This window comes from Artemia sp. Qi Xiang Cuo, chromosome 1 (assembly GCF_049724085.1).
Source record: "Artemia sp. Qi Xiang Cuo chromosome 1, ASM4972408v1, whole genome shotgun sequence".
Taxonomy (NCBI): domain Eukaryota; kingdom Metazoa; phylum Arthropoda; class Branchiopoda; order Anostraca; family Artemiidae; genus Artemia; species Artemia sp. Qi Xiang Cuo.
The window spans coordinates 19,036,105-19,060,510 of NC_142794.1; the positions used below are offsets into that span (position 1 = coordinate 19,036,105).

General features: G+C 40.0%; 2 protein-coding genes across 2 annotated transcripts in view; both read left to right on the plus strand.

Moving 5' to 3' along the window:
- Positions 1-7,733, plus strand: part of LOC148956082 (uncharacterized) — a 21,622-nt gene extending 13,889 nt beyond the window's left edge. Inside the window, exon 3 of the mRNA XM_089097530.1 lies at positions 7,623-7,733. Within this exon, the coding sequence (XP_088953656.1) occupies positions 7,623-7,733 (111 nt within the window). The remainder of the gene's footprint in view (positions 1-7,622) is intronic.
- Positions 1-24,406, plus strand: part of LOC148956081 (uncharacterized) — a 146,217-nt gene that overhangs the window by 56,858 nt on the left and 64,953 nt on the right. The window lies entirely within an intron of this gene.

A 24,406-nucleotide genomic window follows, 5' to 3' on the forward strand; every position in this document is an offset into this window, starting at 1 on the left:
CTCAAAAGTGATTGGAAGGCAACTATCCCTCCCGCCCCTCTCACACCAATCGATTCGCCAAACACATACAATCGAAATTTTTTGAGAGCCTTTTAGTTCAGTATGGTTGAAAAGTCCAGTGTATTTTTGGCTATCCAGCCCCCCCCCCCCCAGGCATCAGGGAAAGGGCGGTAAGTTATACAATTTGCCCCTTGTTTATGTATAGTATTTGCTGTTGAAAAACATTGACACGTTTGAATATCAGTGTCCAAAAAGACGAAGGACATGTAGGTCAACTTTTCAGAGAATACTGAGGGGAATGTTGAACTAAATCTAAACCCGATATGTATAGATGGGTTGGGTTGTCCAATGGGTGTAATTCAGGAATGACTGAGTGCATTAATTTGGAATTTTCAGGAAAAGTAAGGGGGGATGATCAATTGACCAAGAAGGCAATATTAGCACGATGTTCCTATTAATACTGCTATTACTACTATAACTACTACCACTACAATTACTGCTTCTGTAGCGAGTTCTACCAAGACTCAGGGTATTGAAGTGAAAATTAAAGAAATGTTTAGGATAAAGTTGAACTGAATAAAACTTGTTGTGTGAATGCATATGGTCAGAAGGGTGCATCAGCAATATCTTTGGAACGGATTACCATATCAAGATGAACTTTCCAGGGCATAATGAGGGGATGTTCAATTGGCCAAAAGGCAACTTTTCAATACTACTACTGATACTACTTCTACAACTACCACTATTACTAAGATACTGGTACTATTAAGACTAAAGATATGAAGTTTAAAATTGGAGAGAATGTAGAGGGCAATGTTTTTTAATTAAATAAAAAGACGTTTGTATTTTTTTGCGGATTATTAAAAAAGCGTATCTCTGGTTTGGATTATTGTATTAAGTTTGAACTTTCAAAGAATACTTAAAGGGGATGATCAATTGACGAAAAGGCAAAATTTGCACGCCACTATTAAAACTTCCGCTACCAGTACAGTTACAACTTCTGTAGCGAGAAATACCTAAGGCTGAGGATATTGAAATAAAAATTTGAGGAAACGTTCAGGGGAAAGTTGAACTAAATCAGAAAATAGTGTGTGGATACAGATTGTCAAAAGGGAAAGGGTGTATCAGCAATATCTTTTAAAATTAGAATTTGTTGGATTGGAAATTGAAAGTTCTACTGCCCTTTTTAAGAGTCAGAAGTGATTGGAGGGTAACCAACGCCTATCAATTTACCAAGGAAATACAACCAAAATTTTGAGACAACTATTTTTATTTATTTTGCATAATTGAAAAGTCCATTAACTATGTGTTTTGGGATAACCCACCCCCCCTTCACAGCCCTTATAATCTTGCCCTTATCCTTAATTTTTTATTTTAACGACCAGCAATTTGCTTAGACTGACCATTCAAAGACAGTATAGCGCAACATGGAATGATTAGGAATTACCTTAGAATATAAGATTAATTAATATTCTTATAAGAATATATTTATCGACTGTGACAACACAGGAACAAAAAGAAACTTTAAATACTTCTTGGAGTAAAACTGTCCCGAATTATAAACTTATATATACATATATATATATATATTAAATATATATTAAATATATTATTTAACAAGACAACTTAGAAAAGCATAAATTTGCTTTTTGCATAGATTCAGATCTTAATATATTTTTATTATTTGGGTCCTTAGTGAATTAGTTGCTCATTCAATTAGGACCTTCGAATAAAATAATAAATTATTCGATCATTATCTTCAAGAGTTTTTTATTTCTTCTTCTTTCTTTTTTATTTTTATTTTCGAAAATGAATTAAAAACGAACACATATGAAATAGAGAAGTTTTTTCTAACAAAAGTAAAAAAAAGCGAAGTTATGTCTTGAGCACAGTAAAAAGAAAACCCAGATAGTATGATCAACAATTAACTAAAAATTGAAAGAAACAGATATTCGACTTAATAAGAAATTAGACCAAAAATGAACTTCTAATGTACCAAAAATAAAACTAATATTGAATTCAAACTCAAAACGAACAGAAATTACTAGATAAATGAACTGGGAAGTCGTTCTCCTTGAATCCCAATCATAGAACGAGTCTCATACGCGCTTTATTGAAAGCAATATATACCTTCAGTGATTTCGAAAGCAAAATAAAAAATGGATGTTTAGTCAAATCAGCTTAAGGACATATCCAAAGTTTAGTGTTTACCGGGCTTCAGCTCACCCCCCACCTTTTATCACCCAAAGGTTAAATTCTACTCTTAAAAAAGCTACAAAAATGCAAATAAACAAATTCTGATGTGTTTTGTAAATTTTTTTGTAGACCCCAGCGAACAAGACATCTAAAATAGAGAATTCAGAGTGAATAGTCTTACTGAGCTTCAGCGCCGCACAACCCCCCCCCCCCTAGCCTAAAGTTCCGATTCTACTCATAAAAAGCCTACAAAATGCATATAAACAAATTTTGATGCCATGAGTCCACACATACCTTACACCAAATTTGTCACATGGAACATTTAACAGTTGTTAACACTTTGGTGTTAAATACTTAGATATAAATACTTTTGTTCGGGCCAGTTTTTTTTGTGCGAGCACGCACTTTGGACATTCAGAGAAATGAAAGATGACAAGAATGGTTGGGAGGAAAATATCTGCTAAAGTTGCTCGAGTAGGATAGCCCTTTGTGACTTAATATCAGTAGCCATCATCGTGATCCCCAACTTAGTACCAATTAGCCTTAAAACACTGTTGTCCGTGTTTCCTCACCTGTCTGTGACAGTCCGTGGATTAGAAGAGCATTCGACCTTCTTTCAAGTTCTAGATCGTCCTTGCTGTATTCTATGCTAACAAACTGGGAAGTGTAGTCTAGATTCATCGCGTCATAGATCTCAGCGACTATAGTGTTAATTACTTGTTTATTGATCACATTTTTGTCACCTGAACATTTCTCAGTCACCTACTTGTGAGTATCCTGAAGAAGATTTACTTTCAATTTGGTAATTTCATTCTGTGCTGTAACAAGGGTAGACGAAAATGAAGAGACACTGCTTAACGAAAAATTCCAATTACTTCTTTATAACATACCCAGAAATGTGGCAAGTTCAGTGAACGCACCTTGGAATCTTTTCTAATACTTTGTTTAAATTACGAGTTGCTCATGCATAAAATATGCATGACAACGAGCCGGATTTACTCATAATAATCTAAACCCTATTAAATCTCGTATATGACTTTCCGACCTAAATTGCATTTTGAAGTCACTCAAAGGTCAGTCTTGGCAGTTGTAAATGCAGCCACTGTGCGTTCCATCTCAGATTAACATTCCCTCTCAGCCACTCTTAACCAAAATTATCCCTTGAATGTTTTTCAATCATTTTGAGATTTTTTTTCTCTTCGTCATCTGGTTAGCTTTGGTTTTCCAGTTTCTCAATCTAATCCTTTTTGAAACTTTAATCTCCGTTTCAATCTTCTTTCAGTTACTATACATGCATCTTATCCCCATGTAAATTTTCACCCCGTTCAGCATTTCTTTCATTTCAGCTCATTTTACCCCCTTTTTATCATTTTGTTTTAACTTAAATTAATTAATGGTTTCCGTATTACTTCCCCTAATTACTTTAGAAAATTATTCTTTTACATAGTCTTAAGCCTATGTGAATTGTATTAAATCTTAGTGTAGCATTAACTCCAAACACTGATATAGAGTTCCGTAATTATTTCCAGTGATTTAGATAATTTCGGAGACCACACTGCGTTTCCATGACGATAAGATAAAAGTTCAAAATAGGATACAATCCTTTATAATAGACAGTTTATAGAAATTCACAAAAAATACCAGATATTTCGGTCACATATACAGTGACCTTTACTACTGATGACGGTCACTGTATATGTGACCGAAATATCTAGTATTTTTGTGAATTTCTATACACTGTCTATTCAAAAGGATTTTATCCCTATTTTGAACTTTTTATTTTATCGTTCCAGTGATTTAGAAACATACTTACAACCCTTGCCCTGGGAGCTCCGGGGGGTTTGTCATCCTCAAAGACATAATTTCCAGAACTTTTAACAATATGGCTATCTCAAAATTTGGATTGAATGTGTTTGGGGAAATGTTGGGCGTGAGAGGGAAGATAGTTGCTTTCCATTCACATTCAACAGTTAAAAAAGGCATTAGTTCATTCAATTTCCAATAAAATTACCCCTTTTTGAAGCTTCTACGACAACACTCTATAAAAACCTTATATACCCCCAGGGCATAACTTACAACTCTTGCTCTGATGGCTCTGAGGGGGGTTCAAAGACCTAATTCCAGAACTTTCAAATACGTTGAATAAAATGGCTATCTCAAAATTTTGATTGGATGCGTTTGGGGAAATGGTGGGCGTGAGACGGGGGTTAGTTGCCGTTCAATCACTTTCGACTATTAAAAAGGCACTAGCCCTTTCACTCGCCAATCGAATGAGCCCATTTTTGAAGTTTCTACAACATCGCTTTCTATAAAAAATAACCTTATAAGCCCCCACGGCATAACTTACCACCCTTGCCCTGAGGGATGTGGGGGAGTTTGTCATCCTCAAAGACATAATTTCTAGAACTTTAAACTACCTTAAACAAAATGTCTATGTCAAAATTGTGATTCGATGTGTTTGGGGAATTGGTGGTTGTGAGAGGGGGGGGGGGGGGCTAGTTGCCCTTCAATCATTTTTGACTATTGAAAAGGAAACTAGCCCTTTCAATTTCCAATCGAATGAGCCCGTTTTTAAGTTTTTACAACAACACTTTCTATAAAAACCTTATATTCCCCCAGGGCATAACTTACAACCATTGCTCTGAGAGATGTGGGGGTTTGTCATCCTCAAAGACATAATTTCCTGAAATTTAAACTGCGTTGAACAAAGTGGCTAAAAAAATCAAATGTTCATCAAAGTATAAAAATTGGTATCAAAGTAACAATATCAAAGTGAAAAAATGGGTTTGCGTCAACCTCGGAGTTTTTGTTATCTAATGTTTGAACTATATTTAACAAAATGACTATCTCCAAATTTTTATTGGATATCGGACCGAATGCCCTTTGAAAAAGTGGGGTGTGGGCTAGTTACCTAATGATCACTTTTGACTCTTAAAAAAGAACTAGATGTATCAATTTCCGATAAAATGAGCCCCCTCCAAAGTTAATACGACCAACCATTCCCCAAAAACCTTATATTCTAATAATAGGCACCTTACATAGTTAAAATCCTTGCCCTGGGGGCTATGGAGAATTTCTCAACCCCTAAGTTATAGTAATTTGAATTTTGGACGATTTTGAATAAAATGGGAAGTTCAAAATTTTGATAAGATGCATTTGGGGGGAAAAGGCACAAGCGGGGGGGGGGGGGCTCGTTAATCTTTGATCGCTTTAGAGTCCGAAAATGGGTAGAGTGACTGATAAGTTATTGTTGAATTAACTTCATCCAAAGTATATACGAACACGCTGTGCACATTAGCGTTAGATGTGAACGACTGCCTCCTCACATAATTTACAGCCTTGTCCTCCAGGGATCTCATAGTTCTTATCAGATGGGTTTGAAGGGGGGGGGGCTAGTTGCCCTCCGATCTCTGTTGAATTTTAAAAAGTGGACGAGAACTTTCAATTTCTGATCAAATGAACCCTCTCCAAACTTTCAATTTCAAATCAAATGAGCCCTCTATGAAGTTTATACGAGCATCCCTTCCATAACTTTGAAGTTTATACGACGACTCCTTCTATATGAAGTACCTCTGGGAAAAAAATAAATGGAGTGTGGGGGAGGCTAGCTGCCCCCTGATCACTTTCTACTCTTAAAAAGTGAATTACAACTCTCAATTTCAAATCAAATAAGCCCTCTATGAAGTTTATATGAGCATCCCTTCCATAACACTCATATACGCCCCAAGGGTATAACTTACAACGCCTACCCCCGGGTCCTGGGGCTTTGTCGACGTAAGAGTTTTTGTTATCTGAACTTTGAACTAGTTTTAACAAAATGTCGATCTCTGTTGCCCTCCGATCTCTGTTGAATTTTAAAAAGTGGACGAGAACTTTCAATTTCTAATCAAATGAACCCTCTCCAAAGTTTGCACGAGCATCCTTTCCAAAAACCATATATGTGCCCCCAGCGCATTATTTACAACGCCTGCCTCCGGGCCCTGGGGGGTTGCGTCGACACAAGAGTTTTTCTTATCTGACCTTTGAACTTTTTTTTAATGAAACTTCTGTATTAAAAATTTCAGCGCATAAGATTGGGGAAAAAAGGGCTGCTTTAGCTAGCTTCTGTCAGTTTTTTTTTTTTTTTTTTTCTTTTATTTTTTTTTTTATTCCAATATTCACGACGCCAGGTATTTAGGAGTATCTGATATGCCGCTATTCATTTACCTCGTTCAATGGCCTCGAGGTTTTAAATGTCTATTGAACCTTCTTTTTAAGGTGTCAACAGAGGGATTTGCAGGGATAATATCCCCAGGAAGATCGTTCCAGATAGAAGTGCAACGCCGGATGAAGCTGTTCCTCAAGTACTCGGTTCTCGGCGTATCCTCCTTTAGATAGTTGGACCGAGCTGTGTGCTTTCGTGTCTACCTTGTCGGCTGGACAAAGGGGGGCACAATTCGAGAGAGCTCGTCTGAGGGAGGTGAATTCATGTACTTGTAGAAAACAGCCATCGATGCTACATCAAACCTTTCATTTAGAGGCTGGAGCGAATCTTGTGTAGAGGCGCAGCCCGCCCTATTTGCCCTATTCTGGATCTTCTGAAGTGGTGCCATCAGCGTTTTTGGAGCACCAGCATAAAGCGGGCATCAATATTCCGCTATGGGTCTGATGCAAGACTTGTAGAGTGGGATGATCGAGCTTGATGGAAGAAGGTTTTTGCAGCAAAGACTAGCTCCCAGCTTTCTTGCGCAGGAGGTTGTCACCCGAGCAAGGTGGTTTTTCCAAGAGAGATCGGTGGAGAAATGAATCCACAGTAGACGAAGCTCGTCGACTCTCTTTATAGCTTCATTTTTGAAGATGAAACTGGGGAGTTCACATGTCACCTTTGATCGGGTAATTGGAAGCTCCTTTGTTTTCGATGCATTGAAGTTGATCATCCATGCATCAGACCACTTTTCAATTTTCAAAAGATCCGTCTGTATAGAAAGGGAGGCTTGTGTTGGGTCTTCGTGTTTAGGGACGGCTGAGTGTGTCGTCGAATCGTCGGCAAAGTGATGCATAGGGTTTGCGAGGTTGTCTCCCATGTCGTTTATGTAGATAAGGAAAAGCGTAGGTCCCAAGACACTGCCCTGGGGTACCCCTGCTTTCACTGGATATTCGCGGGAAATAAACCCGTCGAGAACAACCCGCAGTGAACGATCGGAAAGAAAGCTCTCAATCACTTTTAACAGACATCCACGAAATCCATACGCATAGAGTTTCCTTAGCAGGCCACGGTACCATACTCTGTCAAAAGCTTTCGCAATGTCGAAGGATAATAGCCTGATGTCGTATCCCATTGCCAGAAGTTCTATCCACTCCTGATACTGGGCCACTAGGCAGTCTAATGTTGAGCGTTTCCGGCGGAATCCATATTGGCGATCGCCTAGAAGGTTATTTGATTCCAGGTACTGATGAAGTGTTTTACTGGGGACGCTCTCGTAGACTTTGCCAACAGAGGAGAGAAGGATAGTAGGCCTGTAGGAGCCCATGCTCGTTGGATCACCTTCTGGCTTTAGAGTAGGTATAACATGAGCAGACTTCCATGTTCGTGGGAAGGTTCCAGAGCGATAGCACAGCCAGAAAAGCAATGACAGTTGCCCTTCAATCACTTTTGACTATTAAAAAGGAAACTAGCCCTTTCAATTTCCAATCGAATGAGCCCGTTTTTAAGTTTTTACAACAACACTTTCTATAAAAACCTTATATTCCCCCAGGGCATAACTTACAACCATTGCTCTGAGAGATGTGGGGGTTTGTCATCCTCAAAGACATAATTTCCAGAAAGTTAAACTACGTTGAACAAAGTGGCTAAAAAAATCAAATATTCATCAAAGTATCAAAATTGGTATCAAAGTAACAATATCAAAGTGAAAAAATGGGTTTGCGTCAACCTCGGAGTTTTTGTTATCTAATGTTTGAACTATATTTAACAAAATGACTATCTCCAAATTTGTATTGGATATCGGACCGAATGCCCTTTGAAAAAGAGTTTTTCTTATCTGACCTTTGAACTTTTTTTTAATGAAACTTCTGTATCAAAAATTTCAGCGCATAAGATTGGGGAAAAAGGGCTACTTTAGCTAGCTTCTGTCAGTTTTTTTTTTTTTTTTTTTTTTTTTTTTTTTTTTTTTTATTCCAATATTCACGGCGCCAGGTACTTAGAAGTATCTGATATGCCGCTATTCATTTACCTCATTCAATGACCTCGAGGTTTTAAATCTCTATTGAACCTTCTTTTTAAGGTGTCAACAGAGGGATTTGCAGGGATAATATCCCCAGGAAGATCGTTCCAGATAGAAGTGCAACGCCGGATGAAGCTGTTCCTCAAGTACTCGGTTCTCGGCGTATCCTCCTTTAGATAGTTGGACCGAGCTGTGTGCTTTCGTGTCTACCTTGTCGGCTGGACAAAGGGGGGCACAATTCGAGAGAGCTCGTCTGAGGGAGGCGAATTCATGTACTCGTAGAAAACAGCCATCGACGCTACATCAAACCTTTCATTTAGAGACTGGAGCGATTCTTGTGTAGTGGTGCAACCCACCCTATTTGCCCTATTCTGGATCTTCTGAGGTGGTGCCAACAGCGTTTTTGGAGCACCAGCAAAAAGCGGGAATCAATATTTCGCTATGGGTCTGATGCAAGACTTGTAGAGTGGGACGATCGAGCTTGATGGAAGAAGGTTATTGCAGCGAAGAGTAACTCCCAGCTTTCTTGCGCAGGAGGTTCTCACCCGATCAAGGTGGTTGTTCCAAGAGAGATCGGTGGAGAAATGAATCCACAGTAGACGAAGCTCGTCGACTCTCTTTATAGCTTCATTTTTGAAGATGAAACTGGGGAGTTCACATGTCACCTTTGATCGGGTAATTGGAAGCTCTTTTGTTTTCGATGCATTGAAGTTGATCATCCATGCATCAGACCACTTTTCAATTTTCAAAAGATCCGTCTGTATAGAAAGGGAGGCTTGTGTTAGGTCTTCGTGTTTAGGGACGGCTGAGTGTGTCGTCGAATCGTCAGCAAAGTGATGCATAGGGTTTGTGAGGCTGTCTCCTATGTCGTTTATGTAGATAGGGAAAAACGTAGGTCCCAAGACACTGCTCTTGGGTACCCCAGCTTTCACTGGATATTCGCGGGAAATAAACCCGTCGAGAACAACCCGCACGTGAGCGATTGGAAAGAAAGCTCTCAATCACTTTTAACAGACATCCACGAACACCATACGCATAGAGTTTCCTTAGCAGGCCACGGTACCATATTCGGTCAAAAGCTTTCGCAATGTCGAAGGATAATAGCCTGATGTCGTATCCCATTGCCAGAGGTTCTATGCACTCCTGATACTGGGCCACTAGGCAGTGTAATGCTGAGCGTTTCCGGCGGAACCATATTGGCGATCGCCTAGAAGGTCATTTGAGTCCAGGTACTGATGAAGTGTATTATTGGGGACGCTCTCGTAGACTTTGCCAACAGAGGAGAGAAGGATAGTAGGCCTGTAGGAGCCCATGCTCGTTGGATCGCCTTCTGGCTTTAGAGTAGGTATAACATGGGCAGACTTCCATGTTCGTGGGAAGGTTCCTGAGCGAAAGTACAGCCGGAAAAGCAATGACAAGGGTCAAGCTAGTTCGGCACTGCAGGACTTGAGGACAACTGTTGGTATGTTGTCAGGACCCGTGGCTTTGGTCACATCAAGATGCTGCAGAATGCGAAAGATCTTGGGAGCAGAAAAATTTACGCGTTCCAGGACAGTGTCGGTTCGGTCGGAGAAATTTGGCACTTCTCCACCGTCGTCGTTAAGATTCGAGAATTCGGCAAAAGCCTTAGCAAGAGCTTCAGCCTTTGCCTGTGGATCTTGTACCACTGACCCGTTAGTCTGGAGAGAAGGAATTGCGGTCCCCTTGGACAACGGTAAAGCCTCCTTGACAATTCTTCATCAACTCTTTGCCGAAGCAAGTTGAAGCTTGGTGGCGAATTTCTCTTTATACTGAACCCGGGCCTGCCGAATCGCACGAACTGCATCTTTGCGTGCATTTATGAATGCAATTCTGTCCTCTTCGCTCTTCGAAAGTAGCCATTGCTTGTGTGCCTTTTGCTTTGCTCGGATTGTCTTCTTACACTGGGCGTTGAACCAAGGTTGGTCCTTACTGGACACCTGGATCCGCTTTGAAGGGATATGCTTTTCGACAGAGTCAACTATGACCTGCTGGTACTTTTCTGCAGCTCTCTCTGGTCCTTCAAGGAGGAAGGCTCTCCACTGCTGAGAAAAAAGAGTGTTTCTCAAACCGTCCCAATCACCTCTTTTGTATAGCCAGATTGTTCGCTCATGCTTTACTGGAGGCGGAATACGTAGGTTTCCACGTGCAACGACGGCAACGTGGTCACTGGTGAAAGCATGAGCGTCTACCTTAAAGGAGTCATGGTGATCTGTAAGGAAGAGGTCAAGACAAGATGATCCGTTTGGGCCATGATACGCATCAAAATCGACAAGTTGTTCCACCCCGTAAGAGTATATTGGACGTTGAAGTCTCCATGGAGGATAATGGCAGACTTAGCGTACTTGCCCCGAATATATTCGAGGGAGGCTTCAAGGTAGCTGGTAATCTGGTAAGTTGGAGGGTTATATACAGAACCGACAATGAGGGATTTATTTGGGAGGGTCACCCTAACCCACAGAGCTTCTTCGCCTGCTGAATCTGGTATGTTCAGGCATGAATAAGGTATACGGCTCTGTAGATATACAGCGAAACCTCCTCCTCCGTATTTAGCGCCGTCAGTACACTCTTGATCCCGCCTGAGGAGCGTATATCCCTGTATGGCAACCTTACTGCTCTTTATTTCTTGGTTTAGATTGGTCTCTGTGATGCAGATGATAGATGGCTTGACCGAATTCACTAAACGTAGGAACTGGTCAAACTTAGATCTGAGACCTCGTACATGGCAGTGGGCTACCGTAAACCGGTCCGTTTGGATGGTCGGTGGAAGTGCTACAGGTCGTCGTCGAAATGGCTGTTTGGTCCGAGGCTTTTTGTTGTTAATCATAACTAGGTAAAAGAAGCTTTGCCCGGTGGTTAGCCTGACAAAGCCCATAAATCCATTGCCATGCATCATTAGACAGGGAACGGTGCTACCAGCCAACGCACCTCATTACCGCATCTTCAACATGGAGGTGGTACCCCATAATGGGTTAAGATTCGACACAAGTGCCTCCCACCAGGCGTAATCTTTTGACTCTTAAAAAGTGAACTAGAACTTTCAATTTTCTACAAAGTCCGATGTCAATTTTTAAACTATTGGTCAACATGCCTGAGACTCTAGGCAGATTTGCCTCTCAATTACTTGGAATATCTGTCTTGGTTTGTCTACAATTAGCCATGTCTTGATGCAATCTACTGCACAATACTTGGTTGTGTCGACACCTGAGTTTTTGGTATCTGACTTTTGAATAATTTTTAACTTAATGGCTATCTCAAAATTTTTATCGGATGTATTCGGGAAAAAGAGGCGTGGTAGGGGAGGGGGGGGGGTCTAGTTGCCCTTAAATCTCTTTTGAAGCTTAAAAATTGAATAGAACTTTCAATTTCCAATCAAATGAGCCCTCTTTGAAGTTTATACGAGCATCCCTTCCAAAAGAACTATATATTCCCACTGGGCATATCTTACAACGCCTGCCCTCGGACCCAGGGAACTGTGTCGACCCCAGAGCTTTCGTTGTATGGTCTTTGAACTATTTTGAAAAAAATAGCTTTCTCATAGTTCTTATCAGATGGGTTTGAGAAAAGAGGGCATGGATGGGGGGGGGCTAGGTGCCCTCCAATCTCTTTTGACGCTTAAAAAGTGCACTAGAAAATTCCATTTCCAATCGAATGAGCCCTCTTTGAAGTTTAGACGAGCATCCCTTCCATAAGAACCATATATTCCCTCAGGGCATAACTTACAATGCCTGCCCACAGGCCATGGGGGGTTGTGTCGACCCCAGAGCTTTTGTTATTTGTTATTTGAACTATTTTTTAAAAAAATGGCTATCTGAAAGTTCTTATAAAATGGGTTTGACAAAAAAAGGCGTGGATGGGGGGGTGGGTAGGTAGCCTCCAAACTCTTTTGACTATTAAAAAGTTATCTATAAATTTAAATGTTCAATTTAATGAGCCCTTTTTGAAGTTTATAAGATCATCCCTTCCATAAGAACCATAAATGCCCCGAGGGCATAGCTTGCAACGCCTGCCCCCTGGCTCTGGGGGGTTTTGTCGACAACGGAGTTTCTGTTATATGATCTATGAACTATTTTTAACAAAATAGCTACCTCAAAACTTCCAATCAAATGAGCCCTCTCTGAACTTTGTACAAGCATACCTTGCATAAAAACCTAACTTATTCAGTTTCCTTTAAATTGACCTATAATTGAGCAATTTTGGATCGGTTTTGAATTTTTTATTGATTTTAAGGGAATTTTGGTCAGTTGAGAATGAGTTTTAGGGAATTTGAGGAAATGGAGATGTAGCACCCATTCGTCAACTATATGAAGTTGATTTTCGTATTCAGCATGATTGATAACGTCAGATAGTATTCTCAAACCCTCTGCAGCTTGCTGACTACCCAAAACCTTAAATATCAACATTTCTCTCGTGTGGCTCCCTGACTATTGGATGACTTTGGGGAAAAAGTTGGATGACTTCGGAGAAAAAGGGGATTTGAGAGGGGGGCTAGTTGGTCTGCACTCTATTTGGTCATTTAAAAAGGGCATTACAACTTTTGATCTCCGTTCGGTTGAGCCCTCTCCTGATCCACTAGGACCATTGGTTCGATACGATAACCCATGGAAAAGAAAAAAACAAACAAATAGACACGTATTTGTGGTCTTTTTTGTGGCAAAAAATGCAAAATTCCACAATTTCACAGATGGGAGCACCTCTAAAGTAGGGTTCTCTGACACGATACATCTGATGGTGTGATTTTCATTAATATTACTTTACTTTTTGGGGGATATTCCTCTCCCATTGAATTTTATATATTTGAAATCAGGGTAAAAATCCAATTATTACGATGTATCTCTTGTTATCCAAATGCGTTTTGTTGAGTTTTGGTCACTATTGGGCTAAGTGGCTCCTTACTTACGGTTCGTTACTACGAACTGTTTGATTCATTTTGTGGCAAAGTGACATTAAAAAACAACAAAAACAAGGTGATCGTTGTCCAGGTTTTATGATTCTTTTCTAATTAGCCGTTCAGAATTTGAGCCTTTAGTACAAGTTTTGCTTTTGATGGAGGGAGCCATCTTCCCCCTTGCTGGCTGCACCCTTGACTGGCCTGGTTGATTATTTTGACTCAGTTAAACTCCGAACGAGCCTTAGATTCTAATCTATAATTCTCTTAAGTACAACTTTGACCGATTGGAGTTTGAAGTTACTCGGTTCTACAGAGGGTGGTACTTCTATTGTTAATATTACCTTAGTCCTTAGTTCCTCCAGTGCCATCTGTGGCGCATAGGACACGAAGAAGCCTCTCCATTCATCAGGACTGGCTGACGTTGTGATGATATCCTCCCATTCAGGTGTCAGTGAGGTTTCAGTCATCTTCTGATCCCGGTCTAGTGTACTGCGCAGTGTATTCTTCGGACAATCTCTTCTACGCGTACCGTCGGGTTTCCATCTGTATGCTATACTAGGGAGACGACTTCCGTCCATTCGCAGCACGTGCCCAAGGTAGTGCCAGCGTTTTTTATGAACAATGTCCTTAACAAGCGGCTGGCCAGTCCTTTGATGAATTTCCTTGCTAGTGACTTTCCGCTACCAGTGAACCTTATGAAATTATTAAAAGCCTCTATATGCTTCTCCTGTTGCTGCTTTATCTTCCAACATTCGTTTGAATATAGCAATTTTAAGGAACCTTTGCTGAAGCCATGGAACCAAGGATTTCGCAAAAAAAGCATGCTGTTCCAAGTAAAATTTTAATTGAATAATATTTTTGTTATTAAATTAAATTGTATTATTAATTTCAGAGCCATCTGATGAAAATTTTGAGATAGACATCTTGTTAAAAATAGTTCAAAAGTCGGATAAGAAAAAATCTGGTGTCAATAGAACCCCTCAGGGCACAGGGGAAGGCGTTCTAAGTTATGCCCTAAGGCTCGAATAAACTTCATAGAGGGCTCATTTGATTGGAAATTGAAAGTTCTAGTTCCCTTTTTAAGAGTCAAGAGAGTTAAACTAGCCCCCCACGCTCTTTTTTCCCCAAACCCATCCCCTACAAATTTTGAGATAGCCAGTGTTTTGGAAATTTTTCAAAAATAAGATAACAAAAACACCCCCTAGAGCCGGGGAGATAGGCGTTGTAAGTGTTGTCCTGGGGGCGTTTATGGTTCTTATGAAAGGGATCCTCGTATAAACTTTAGAGGGGGCTCATTTGATAGGAAATTGAAAGTTCTTTTTTAAGAGTCAAAAGATATCCGAGGGCAACTATCCCCCCCCCCTCCAAACACCCTTTCTTCCCCAAGCCTATCTTATAAAATTTTTATAATAGCCATTTCATGTGAAAAATAGTTCAAAGGCCAGATAAAAAAAATCCTGTGTCGAAGGAACCCGCCAGGGCCCGGAGGCAGGCGTTATGAGTAATGCTCTAGGGGCATATATAGTTCTTAAGGAAGGGATGCTCGTATAAACTTTGGAGAGGACTCATTTGATTTGAAATTGAAAGTTCTTCTTCACTTTTTAAGAGTCAAAAGAGATCGGAGGGCAACTAGCCCCCCCCCCTCCTCCCCGCCCTAAATACATCCGATAAAAATTTTGAGATAGCAATTTTGTTAAAAATAGAACATCAAATAATAAAAACTCCCAGGTTGACACAAACCCATTTTTTCCCTTTGATATTGTTACTTTGATATTAGTTTTGATACTTTGCTGAATATTTGATTTTGAAATAAGGAATTTTTAAAAACTTGAAATTTTTTGCAATTAATAATGAACAAAAATTAATTAAAAAACTGAAAACTATACGTCTTGAACAGTATTGGGAAGTATAAACAACATCAATTTGAATATTTGATGAATAATGATATTAATTGTTGAAAGATCCATTAGTTCAAGAATTTACATCACTATAATTGTATTTTATTTTCAATACTCAACTGGAAAAGAAAATATTTGTAATGTAATCCGTTTTCAGTTAAGCAACAATGACGCAGCAGGCTTTTGGTTTTTATTTATAGTTAGGAAAGGGGGCAGTATCCAAACACTTGCCTGTAGGGAAACTATATTCGTCTCTAACAACTTTAAAAAGAGCTAATAAATTAAACTGAATATTTTATGTATAATAATATTAATTGCTGAAAGCTCATCAGTTCAAAATTTTACTATAATTTTAATGTTTATTTTCAATATTAAGTACAAAAGAAAACATTTGTCATAAAATCGGTTTTCAGTAAAGCGCCAATGACGCAGTAGGTTTTAGACTTCTACAGTGAGAGAAGGAGGTCATACCCAAACTCTTGTTTGTGGTGATTTTTGTTCGTTTCAAGCTTGATTTGCATATTCAATTTAAGTTTCATTCGTTTTAAGAATTATTTGTTAATTTACATTAATATCTATTGTAGGTTTGTTTGCATTTATTGTTTATTTAACTTCTGCTCGTTTTAAGTTTCATTTATACTTCAATAGGAAAATATTTTTTTTCATTTTAAGCTTGATATTCATATTCAATCTAAGCACTACTCGCCTTAAGATCTATTTATTCATTTATATTATTACTTGTTGTATATTTTTGCTATGATTGGTTATTTATTTTTCTGTTCGTTTTGGGTTTCATTTATTCTTTAATAGTAATTTCTGGTCGTTTTGAGTTTAAATTTTAAAAGGTTTTTGTATCTGCTGAGCTTAAGTTTAAAATGGCCTTTACTTTTCTTTGAAAAACTTATATTTCGGAAAGTTTTTTTTAATTAGTTGATGAGAAATGAGTATGCCATTCAGAATTGGTAATTTGTTTTGTCAGGGTTGAAGTTGAATGTGTAAGTTTAGTAACCTCTTTCCGCAAAAGCTGTGGATTATCCTGTATTGACTGGGATGAATTTTCAAAGTGGTATTTTTTCCAATATTTCACAACTTTCTGAAACTTCTGCTTCGTCCATTTAACTAAACCGAAAACTATACCTGAACGAGGTCTATCGCAATCCTAACATGTTCCATCAGAGGCAACGCTATGCGGTGCCTATGCTCCCTATAGTTCAGGCCATAGGGCTCCAATGTTTTATTGTTTATTTATTTATTATTTTTCCCAGAGGCACTTGATATGGAAGAGATTGTCGTATAAACTTCAAAGGGGGCTCATTCGATTGGAAATCGAGAGTTCTAGTGTCCTTTTTAAGGGTCAAAAGTGATTGGAAGGCAACTAACACCCCTTTCACGCCCACCATTTCCCCGAACACATCCAATCAAGATTTTGAGATAGCCATTTTGTTCTACGTAGTCTCTTTGCAGATAGAAAATGTGTTTTTGAGGAGGACACTCCCCCACAGCCCTCAGGGCAAGGGTTGTAAGTTATGTCCTGGTGGCATATAAGCTTTTTATAGAAAGCTTTGTCGTAGGAACTTCAAAAATGGCTCATTCGATTGGAAATTCAAAGACAGTCCAAGACAGACAGTCCAAGTAATTGAGAGGCAAATCTGCCTAGAGTCTCAGGCATGTTGACCAATAATTTAAAAATTGACATTGGACTTTGATTGGAAATTGAAAGTTCTAGTTCACTTTTTAAGAGTCAAAAGATTATGCCTGGTGGGAGCCACCTTTGTCGAGTCTGAACCCATCATGGGTCACCACCTCAATGCTGAAGATGCGGTAATGAGGTGCGTTGACTGGTAGCACCGTTCTGTGTCTTATGATGCATGGCAGTGAATGTATAGGTTTTTTTAGGCTAACCACCTTACAGAACTTCCTTTGCCTAGTTATGATTGAAAATAGCAAAAAGCCTCGGACCAAACAGCCATTTTGACGACGACCAGTAGCACGTCCACTGACCATCCAAACAGTCCTGTTTACGGTAGCCCCACTGCAATGTACGAGGTCTCAGATCTAAGTTTGACCAGTTCCTACATTTAGTGAATTCGGTCAAGCCATCTATCATGTGCATCACAGAGACCAATCTAAACCAAGAAATAAAGAGCAGTAAGGTTGCCATACAGGAATACACGCTCCTCAGGCGGGATCGAGAGCGTACTGACGGCGCTAATTACGGAGGAGGTGTCGCTGTATATCTACAGAGCCATATACCTTATTCATGCCTGAACATACCAGATTCAGCAGGCAAATAAGCTCTGTGGGTTAGGGTGACTCACCAAAATAAATCCGTGATTGTCGGTTCCGTGTATAACCCTCCAACTTACCAGATTACCAGCTACCTTGAAGCCTCCCTCGAATATATTCGGGGCAAGTACGCTAAGTCTGCCATTATCCTCCATGGAGACTTCAACGTCCATCCTAGCGTGTGGCTTCGCAGCAAAAATACTGATAAGGAGGGGTCAGACTTGTATGATCTATCTCTCTCTTACGAGCTGGAACAACTTGTCGATTTCGACGCGTATCACGACCCAAACGGATCATCTCGTCTTGACCTCTTCCTTACAGATCACCCTGACTCCTTTAAGGTAGATGCTCATGCTTTCACCAGTGACCACGTTGCCGTCGCTGTACGTGGAAACCTTCGTACTCCCCTTCCAGTAAAGCATGAGTGGAGAATCTGGTTATACAAAAGAGACGATTGGGACGGTTTGAGAAACACTCTTTGTTCTCAGCAGTGGATAGCCTTTCTCCTTGAAGGCCCAGAGAAAGCTGCAGAGAAGTACCAGCAGGCCATAGTTGACTCTGTCGAAAAGCATATCCCTTCAAAGCGGATCCAGGTGTCCAGTAAGGACAAACCTTGCTTCAACGCCCAGTTTAAGAAGACAATCCGAGCAAAGCAAAAGGCACACAAGCGATGGCTACTTTCGAAGAGCGAAGAGGACATAATTGCATTCATAAATGCATGCAAAGATGCAGTTCGTGCGATTCGGCAGGCCCGGGTTCAGTATAAAGAGAAATTCGCCACCAAGCTTCAACTTGCTTCGGCAAAGAGTTGATGGAGAATTGTCAAGGAGGCTTTACCGTCGTCCAAGGGGACCGCAATTCCTTCTCTCCAGACTAACGGGTCAGTGGTACAAGATCCACAGGCAAAGGCTGAAGCTCTTGCTAAGGCTTTTGCCGAATTCTCGAATCTTAACGACGACGGTGGAGAAGTACCAAATTTCTCCGACCGAACCAACACTGTCCTGGAACGCGTAAATTTTTCTGCTCCCAAGATCCTTTGCATTCTGCAGCATCTTGATGTAACCAAAGCCACGGGTCCTGACAACATACCAAATGTTGTCCTCAAGTCCTGCAGTGCCGAACTAGCTGGACCCTTGTCATTGCTTTTCCGGCTGTGCTTTCGCTCCGGAACCTTCCCACGAACATGGAAGTCCGCCCATGTTATACCTACTCTAAAGCCAGAAGGCGGTCCAACGAGCGTGGGCTACTACAGGCCTACTAGCCTTCTCTCCTGTGTAGGCAAAGTCTACGAGAGCGTCCCCAATAAAACACTTCATCAGTACCTGGAATCAAATGACCTTCTAGGCAATTGCCAATATGGATTCCGCCGGAAACACTCAGCATTTCACTGCCTAGTTGCCTAGTATCAGGAGTGGATAGAACCACTGGCAATGGGATACGACATCAGGCTATTATCCTTCGACATTGCGAAAGCTTTTGACAGAGTATGGCACCGTGGCCTGCTAAGGAAACTCTATGCGTACGGTGTTCGTGGATGTCTGTTAAAAGTGATTGAGAGCTTTCTTTCCGATCGTTCACTGCGGGTTGTTCTCGACGGGTTTATTTCCCGCGAATATCCAGTGAAAGCAGGGGTACAAGAGGGCAGTGTCTTGGGACCTACGCTTTTCCTTATCTACATAAACGACATAGGAGACAACCTCGCAAACCCTATGCATCACTTTGCTGACGATTCGACGACACACTCAGCTGTCCCTAAACACGAAGACCCAACACAAGCCTCCCTTTCCCTACAGATGGATTTTTTGAAAACTGAAAAGTTGTCTGATGCATGGATGATCAACTTCAATGCATCGAAAACAAAGGAGCTTCTAAATACCCGATCAAAGGTGCCACGTGAACACCCCAGTTTCATCTTCAAAAATGAAGCTATAAAGAGAGTCGACGAGCTTCGTCTACTGGGGATTCATTTCTCCACCGATCTCTCTTGGAACAACCACCTTGATCGGGTGAGAAACTCCTGCGCCAGAAAGCTGGGAGTTACTCTTCGCTGCAAAAACCGCCTTCCATCAAGCTCGATCATCCCACTCTATGTCTTGCATCAGACCCATAGCGGAATAGGGATGCCCGCTTTATGCTGGTGCTCCGAAAACGCTGTTGGCACCACCTCAGAAGATCCAGAATAGGGCAAATAGGGCGGGCTGCGCCACTACACAAGAATCGCTCCAGCCTCTAAATGAAAGGTTTGATGCAGCGTCGATGGCTGTTTTTTACAAGTACATGAATTCGCCTCCCTCAGACGAGCTCTCTCGAATTGTGCCCCCCTTTGTCCAGCCGACAAGGTAGACACGAAAGCACACAGCTCGGTCCAATTATCTAAAGGAGGATACGCCGAGAACCAAGTACTTGAGGAACAGCTTCATCCGGCGTTGCACTTCTACTCTGGAACGATCTTCCTGGGGATATTATCCCTGCAAATCCCCCTGTTGACACCTTAAAAAGAAGGTTCAATAGACATTTAAAACCTCGAGGTCATTGAACGAGGTAAATAAATAGCGGCATATCAGATACTTTTAAGTACCTGTCGCCGTGAATATTGGAATAAAAAAAAAAAAAACTGACATAAGCTAGCTAAAGCAGCCCTTTTTTCCCCAATCTTATGCGCTGAAATTTTTGAGATAGAAGTTTCACTTAAAAAAAAGTTCAAAGGTCAGATAAGAAAAACTCTTGTGTCGACGCAACCCCCCAGGGCCCGGAGGCAGGCGTTGTAAATAATACTCTGGGGGCACATATATGGTTTTTATGGAAAGGATGCTCGTGCAAACTTTGGAGAGGGTTCATTTGATTAGAAATTGAAAGTTCTCGTTCACTTTATAAAATTCAACAGAGATCGGAGGGCAACTAGCCCCCCCCCCTCCACGCCCTAGATTTATCGGGTGGAAATTTTGTGTTCGACATTTTGTTAAAACTAGTTCAAAGTTCAGATAACAAAAACTCTTACGTCGACACAGCCCCAGGGCCCGGGGGTAGGCGTTGTAAGTTATACCCTTGGGGCATATATGAGTGTTATGGATAGGGTGCTCATATAAACTTCACAGAGGGCTTATTTGATTGGAAATTGAGAGTTGTAATTCACTTTTTAAGAGTAGAAATTGATCAGGGGGCAGCTAGCCTCCCCCACACTCCATTTATTTTTTCCCCAGAGGTACTTCACATAAAAGGAGTCGTCGTATAAACTTCACAGTTATGGAAGGGATGCTCGTATAAACTTCATAGAGGGCTCATTTGATTTGAAATTGAAAGTTTGGAGAGGGTTCATTTGATTAGAAATTGAAAGTTCTGGTCCACTTTTTAAAATTCAACAGAGATCGGAGGGCAACTAGCCCCCCCCCCCTCCAAGCCCTAAATGTATCGGATGAAAATTTTGAGATAGACATTTTGTCAAAACTAGTTCAAAGTTAAGATAACAGAAACTCTTATGTCGACACAGCCCCCAGGGCCCGGGGGTATGCGTTGTAAGTTATACCCTTGGGGCATATATGAGTGTTATGGAAGGGATGCTCATATAAACTTTAAAGAGGGCTTATTTGATTGGAAATTGAGAGTTGTAATTCACTTTTTAAGAGTAAAAAGTGATCAGGGGGCAGCTAGCCTCCTACACACTCCATTATTTTTTTCCCATAGGCACTTCATATAGAAGGAGTCGTCGTATAAACTTCAAAGGAGGCTCAATCGATTGGAAATCGAGAGTTTAGTGCCCTTTTTGACAGGCAAAGGTGATCAGAGGGCAACTTGCCCCCTCTCCAAAGCCCTTTTTTCCACAAATATATCTGATAGAAAATTTGAGGTAACCATTGCATAAGATAAAATTTTTCAGATAGTGAAACTTGGTAAATCTTAAAACGAGTGAAACTTAAATTGAATATGCAAATCAAGCTTGAAACGAACAAAAATCACAACAAACAAGAGTTTGGGTATCGCCTTCTTCTCTCACTGTGAATGTCTAAAACCTACTGCGTCAGTGGCGCTTTACTGAAAACCAATTTTATGACAAATATTGTCTTTTGTACTTAATATTGAAACCAAACATTAAAATTATATTAAAATTTTGAACTGATCAGATTTCAGCAATTAATATCATTATACATTAAATATTTAGGTTAATTTATTAGTTCTTTCTAAAGTTGTTCAAGACGAATCTTGTTTCACTACAAACAAGAGTTTGGGTACTGCCTCCTTCCTTAACTGTAAGTAAAAACCAAAAGCCTACTGTGTCATTGGCGCTTCACTAAAAACGAATTTGCAGATTAGGGGGGTTGGGTTGGGTAATCTTGAATTTTCAATAGAATTGATTATTATATTCGTAAAGAGCATAAAAAGGCATTGATTGGTATGTTTACTTTATTTGTAAGTCAGTAATATGAACTGCAAAAAATTTACTCCCCCCCCCAAAGACTTTAATAAGGTAAAGTTTTGTATGGGAAGAAAGTTAAAAGTTTCAAAAAATTTTGAGAGGACGTTAAGACACATCAAAATACACCAATTAGAACTAGATAAAGAATTGGCTATCGAATTACTCCCAGAAATTTTCTCAAACTGAAAATGCTAAAAAACTTAAAATTACTGCCACACTTAAAACAAGGTTAAAATACGTATTTGCGATAGATGCAAAATTGTTGTGGCACACAAAATCCGATAAAGGTCAAATCAAACCAGTCCTAATGTCTCTGAGTCTACAAATGAAATTGTCTAGTCACCTGTTTTGGAAGCTATTTTTTTTTTATCCATTCATTGTTGTGTGAATAAATCATGTATGATTTCATGATTTATTAGAGGCATGCACTTCCACTATCTATAGCAAAGGTCATAAGGCTTCAGTGTTTTATTATCATTATTAATTAAAAAAAACTTGCATAAAAAGAAGTTTACTAAGAAAAGTAAAGAACCATGTTGAACTCAAGTCCAACAGAAATTAATACCTATTACAGTTTAAACTCAAAAACACCAGAAATTACTGTTGAAGAATAAACGACACGAACAGAAATTAAAAATAACTATCTTACAAACATACAGATGACAGGTGCTAACATATATTACTGAACAAATCTTATAGACTTTCAATATGTTTTTATCATCCCCCCCAGATGTGCTTTATATGCATGGGGTTGTGTTATAAACTTCGTAGGGGCTCGTTAAATTGGAGATAATAATTTCTAGTGCCCTTTTTAAGAGTCAAATGCAATTGTAGGGCACCAAGCCCCCCCCCTCTTCATGCCATCTTTTCCCCAAATGCAGCTAATCATAATTTTGCGATTCCCATTATGTCAAAAATAGTCAAAAGGTGAAGTAATTAAAATAATTATGGCTCAGGGGTCGACAAAACCCCCACTGCCCCCAGGGCAATGCTGTGAGTTATGCAAGCTGTCCGTTGTTCTCATATAAGGTTTTTATCAAAGAGGTAATCATATAGACTTTGGAAAAGGCTTATTCGATTTAAATAGAAAGTTCTAGCTCCGTTTTTAAAAGTCAAGAATAATTAGACAGTAAGCACCCCCCCCCACGCCATTTTTTTTCTAAATGCTTCCGATCAAAATTTAGGGTTAGCCATTTTGTTCAAGATCGTCCAAGCCCTGAGGGATGTGGGGGAGTTTGTCATCCTCAAAGACATAATTTCTAGAACTTTAAACTACCTTAAACAAAATGTCTATGTCAAAATTGTGATTCGATGTGTTTGGAGAATTGGTGGTTGTGAGAGGGGGGGGGCTAGTTGCCCTTCAATCATTTTTGACTATTGAAAAGGAAACTAGCCCTTTCAATTTCCAATCGAATGAGGCCGTTTTTAAGTTTTTACAACAACACTTTCTATAAAAACCTTTTATTCCCCCAGGGCATAACTTACAACCATTGCTCTGAGAGATGTGGGGGTTTGTCATCCTCAAAGACATAATTTCCTGAAAGTTGAACTACGTCAAACAAAGTGGCTAAAAAAATTAAATGTTCATCAAAGTATAAAAATTGGTATCAAAGTAACAATATCAAAGTGAAAAAATGGGTTTGCGTCAACCTCGGAGTTTTTGTTATCTAATGTTTGAACTATATTTAACAAAATGACTATCTCCAAATTTTTATTGGATATCGGACCGAATGCCCTTTGAAAAAGTGGGGTGTGGGCTAGTTACCTAATGATCACTTTTGACTCTTAAAAAAGAACTAGATGTATCAATTTCCGATAAAATGAGCCCCCTCCAAAGTTAATACGACCAACCATTCCCCAAAAACCTTATATTCTAATAATAGGCACCTTACATAAGTTATAATCCTTGCCCTGGGGGCTATGGAGGATTTCTCAACCCCTAAGTTATAGTAATTTGAATTTTGGACGATTTTGAATAAAATGGCAAGTTCAAAATTTTGATAAGATGCATTTGGGGGGAAAAGGCACAAGCGGGGGGGGGGCTTGTTACTTTTTGATCACTTTTGATTCCGAAAAAAGGGCATAGTAAGCTTAATTTTCCGGTTGAATGAAATTCCTCTACAGCTTATATAACCACGCTTTCCACAGAAGCTTTACATGTTAACGAGGGCCTGCTCAAATAATTTACAGCCCTTTGCCCCAGGTATGGGGGGATTCAAACCCGGATCGTAGCTGTTTGACATTTGGACGATCTTGAACAAAATGGCTAACACTAAATTTTGATCGGAAGCATTTAGAAAAAAATGGCTTGGGGGGGGGGTGCTAGTAGAGTTGATCTTTTGAATTCTACGACTTTATGTTCCTTCCGGTTTTTCTGGTAGGTAATTCTATTCTACAGGGGCATTACACCCTTTCAAAGAGAGTGAGTATCCTCTCACATAGCCTTATACTTTTACGACGCCCCTGTACCAAACAGGTTTTTCTGGTAGGTATAGTATGCTAC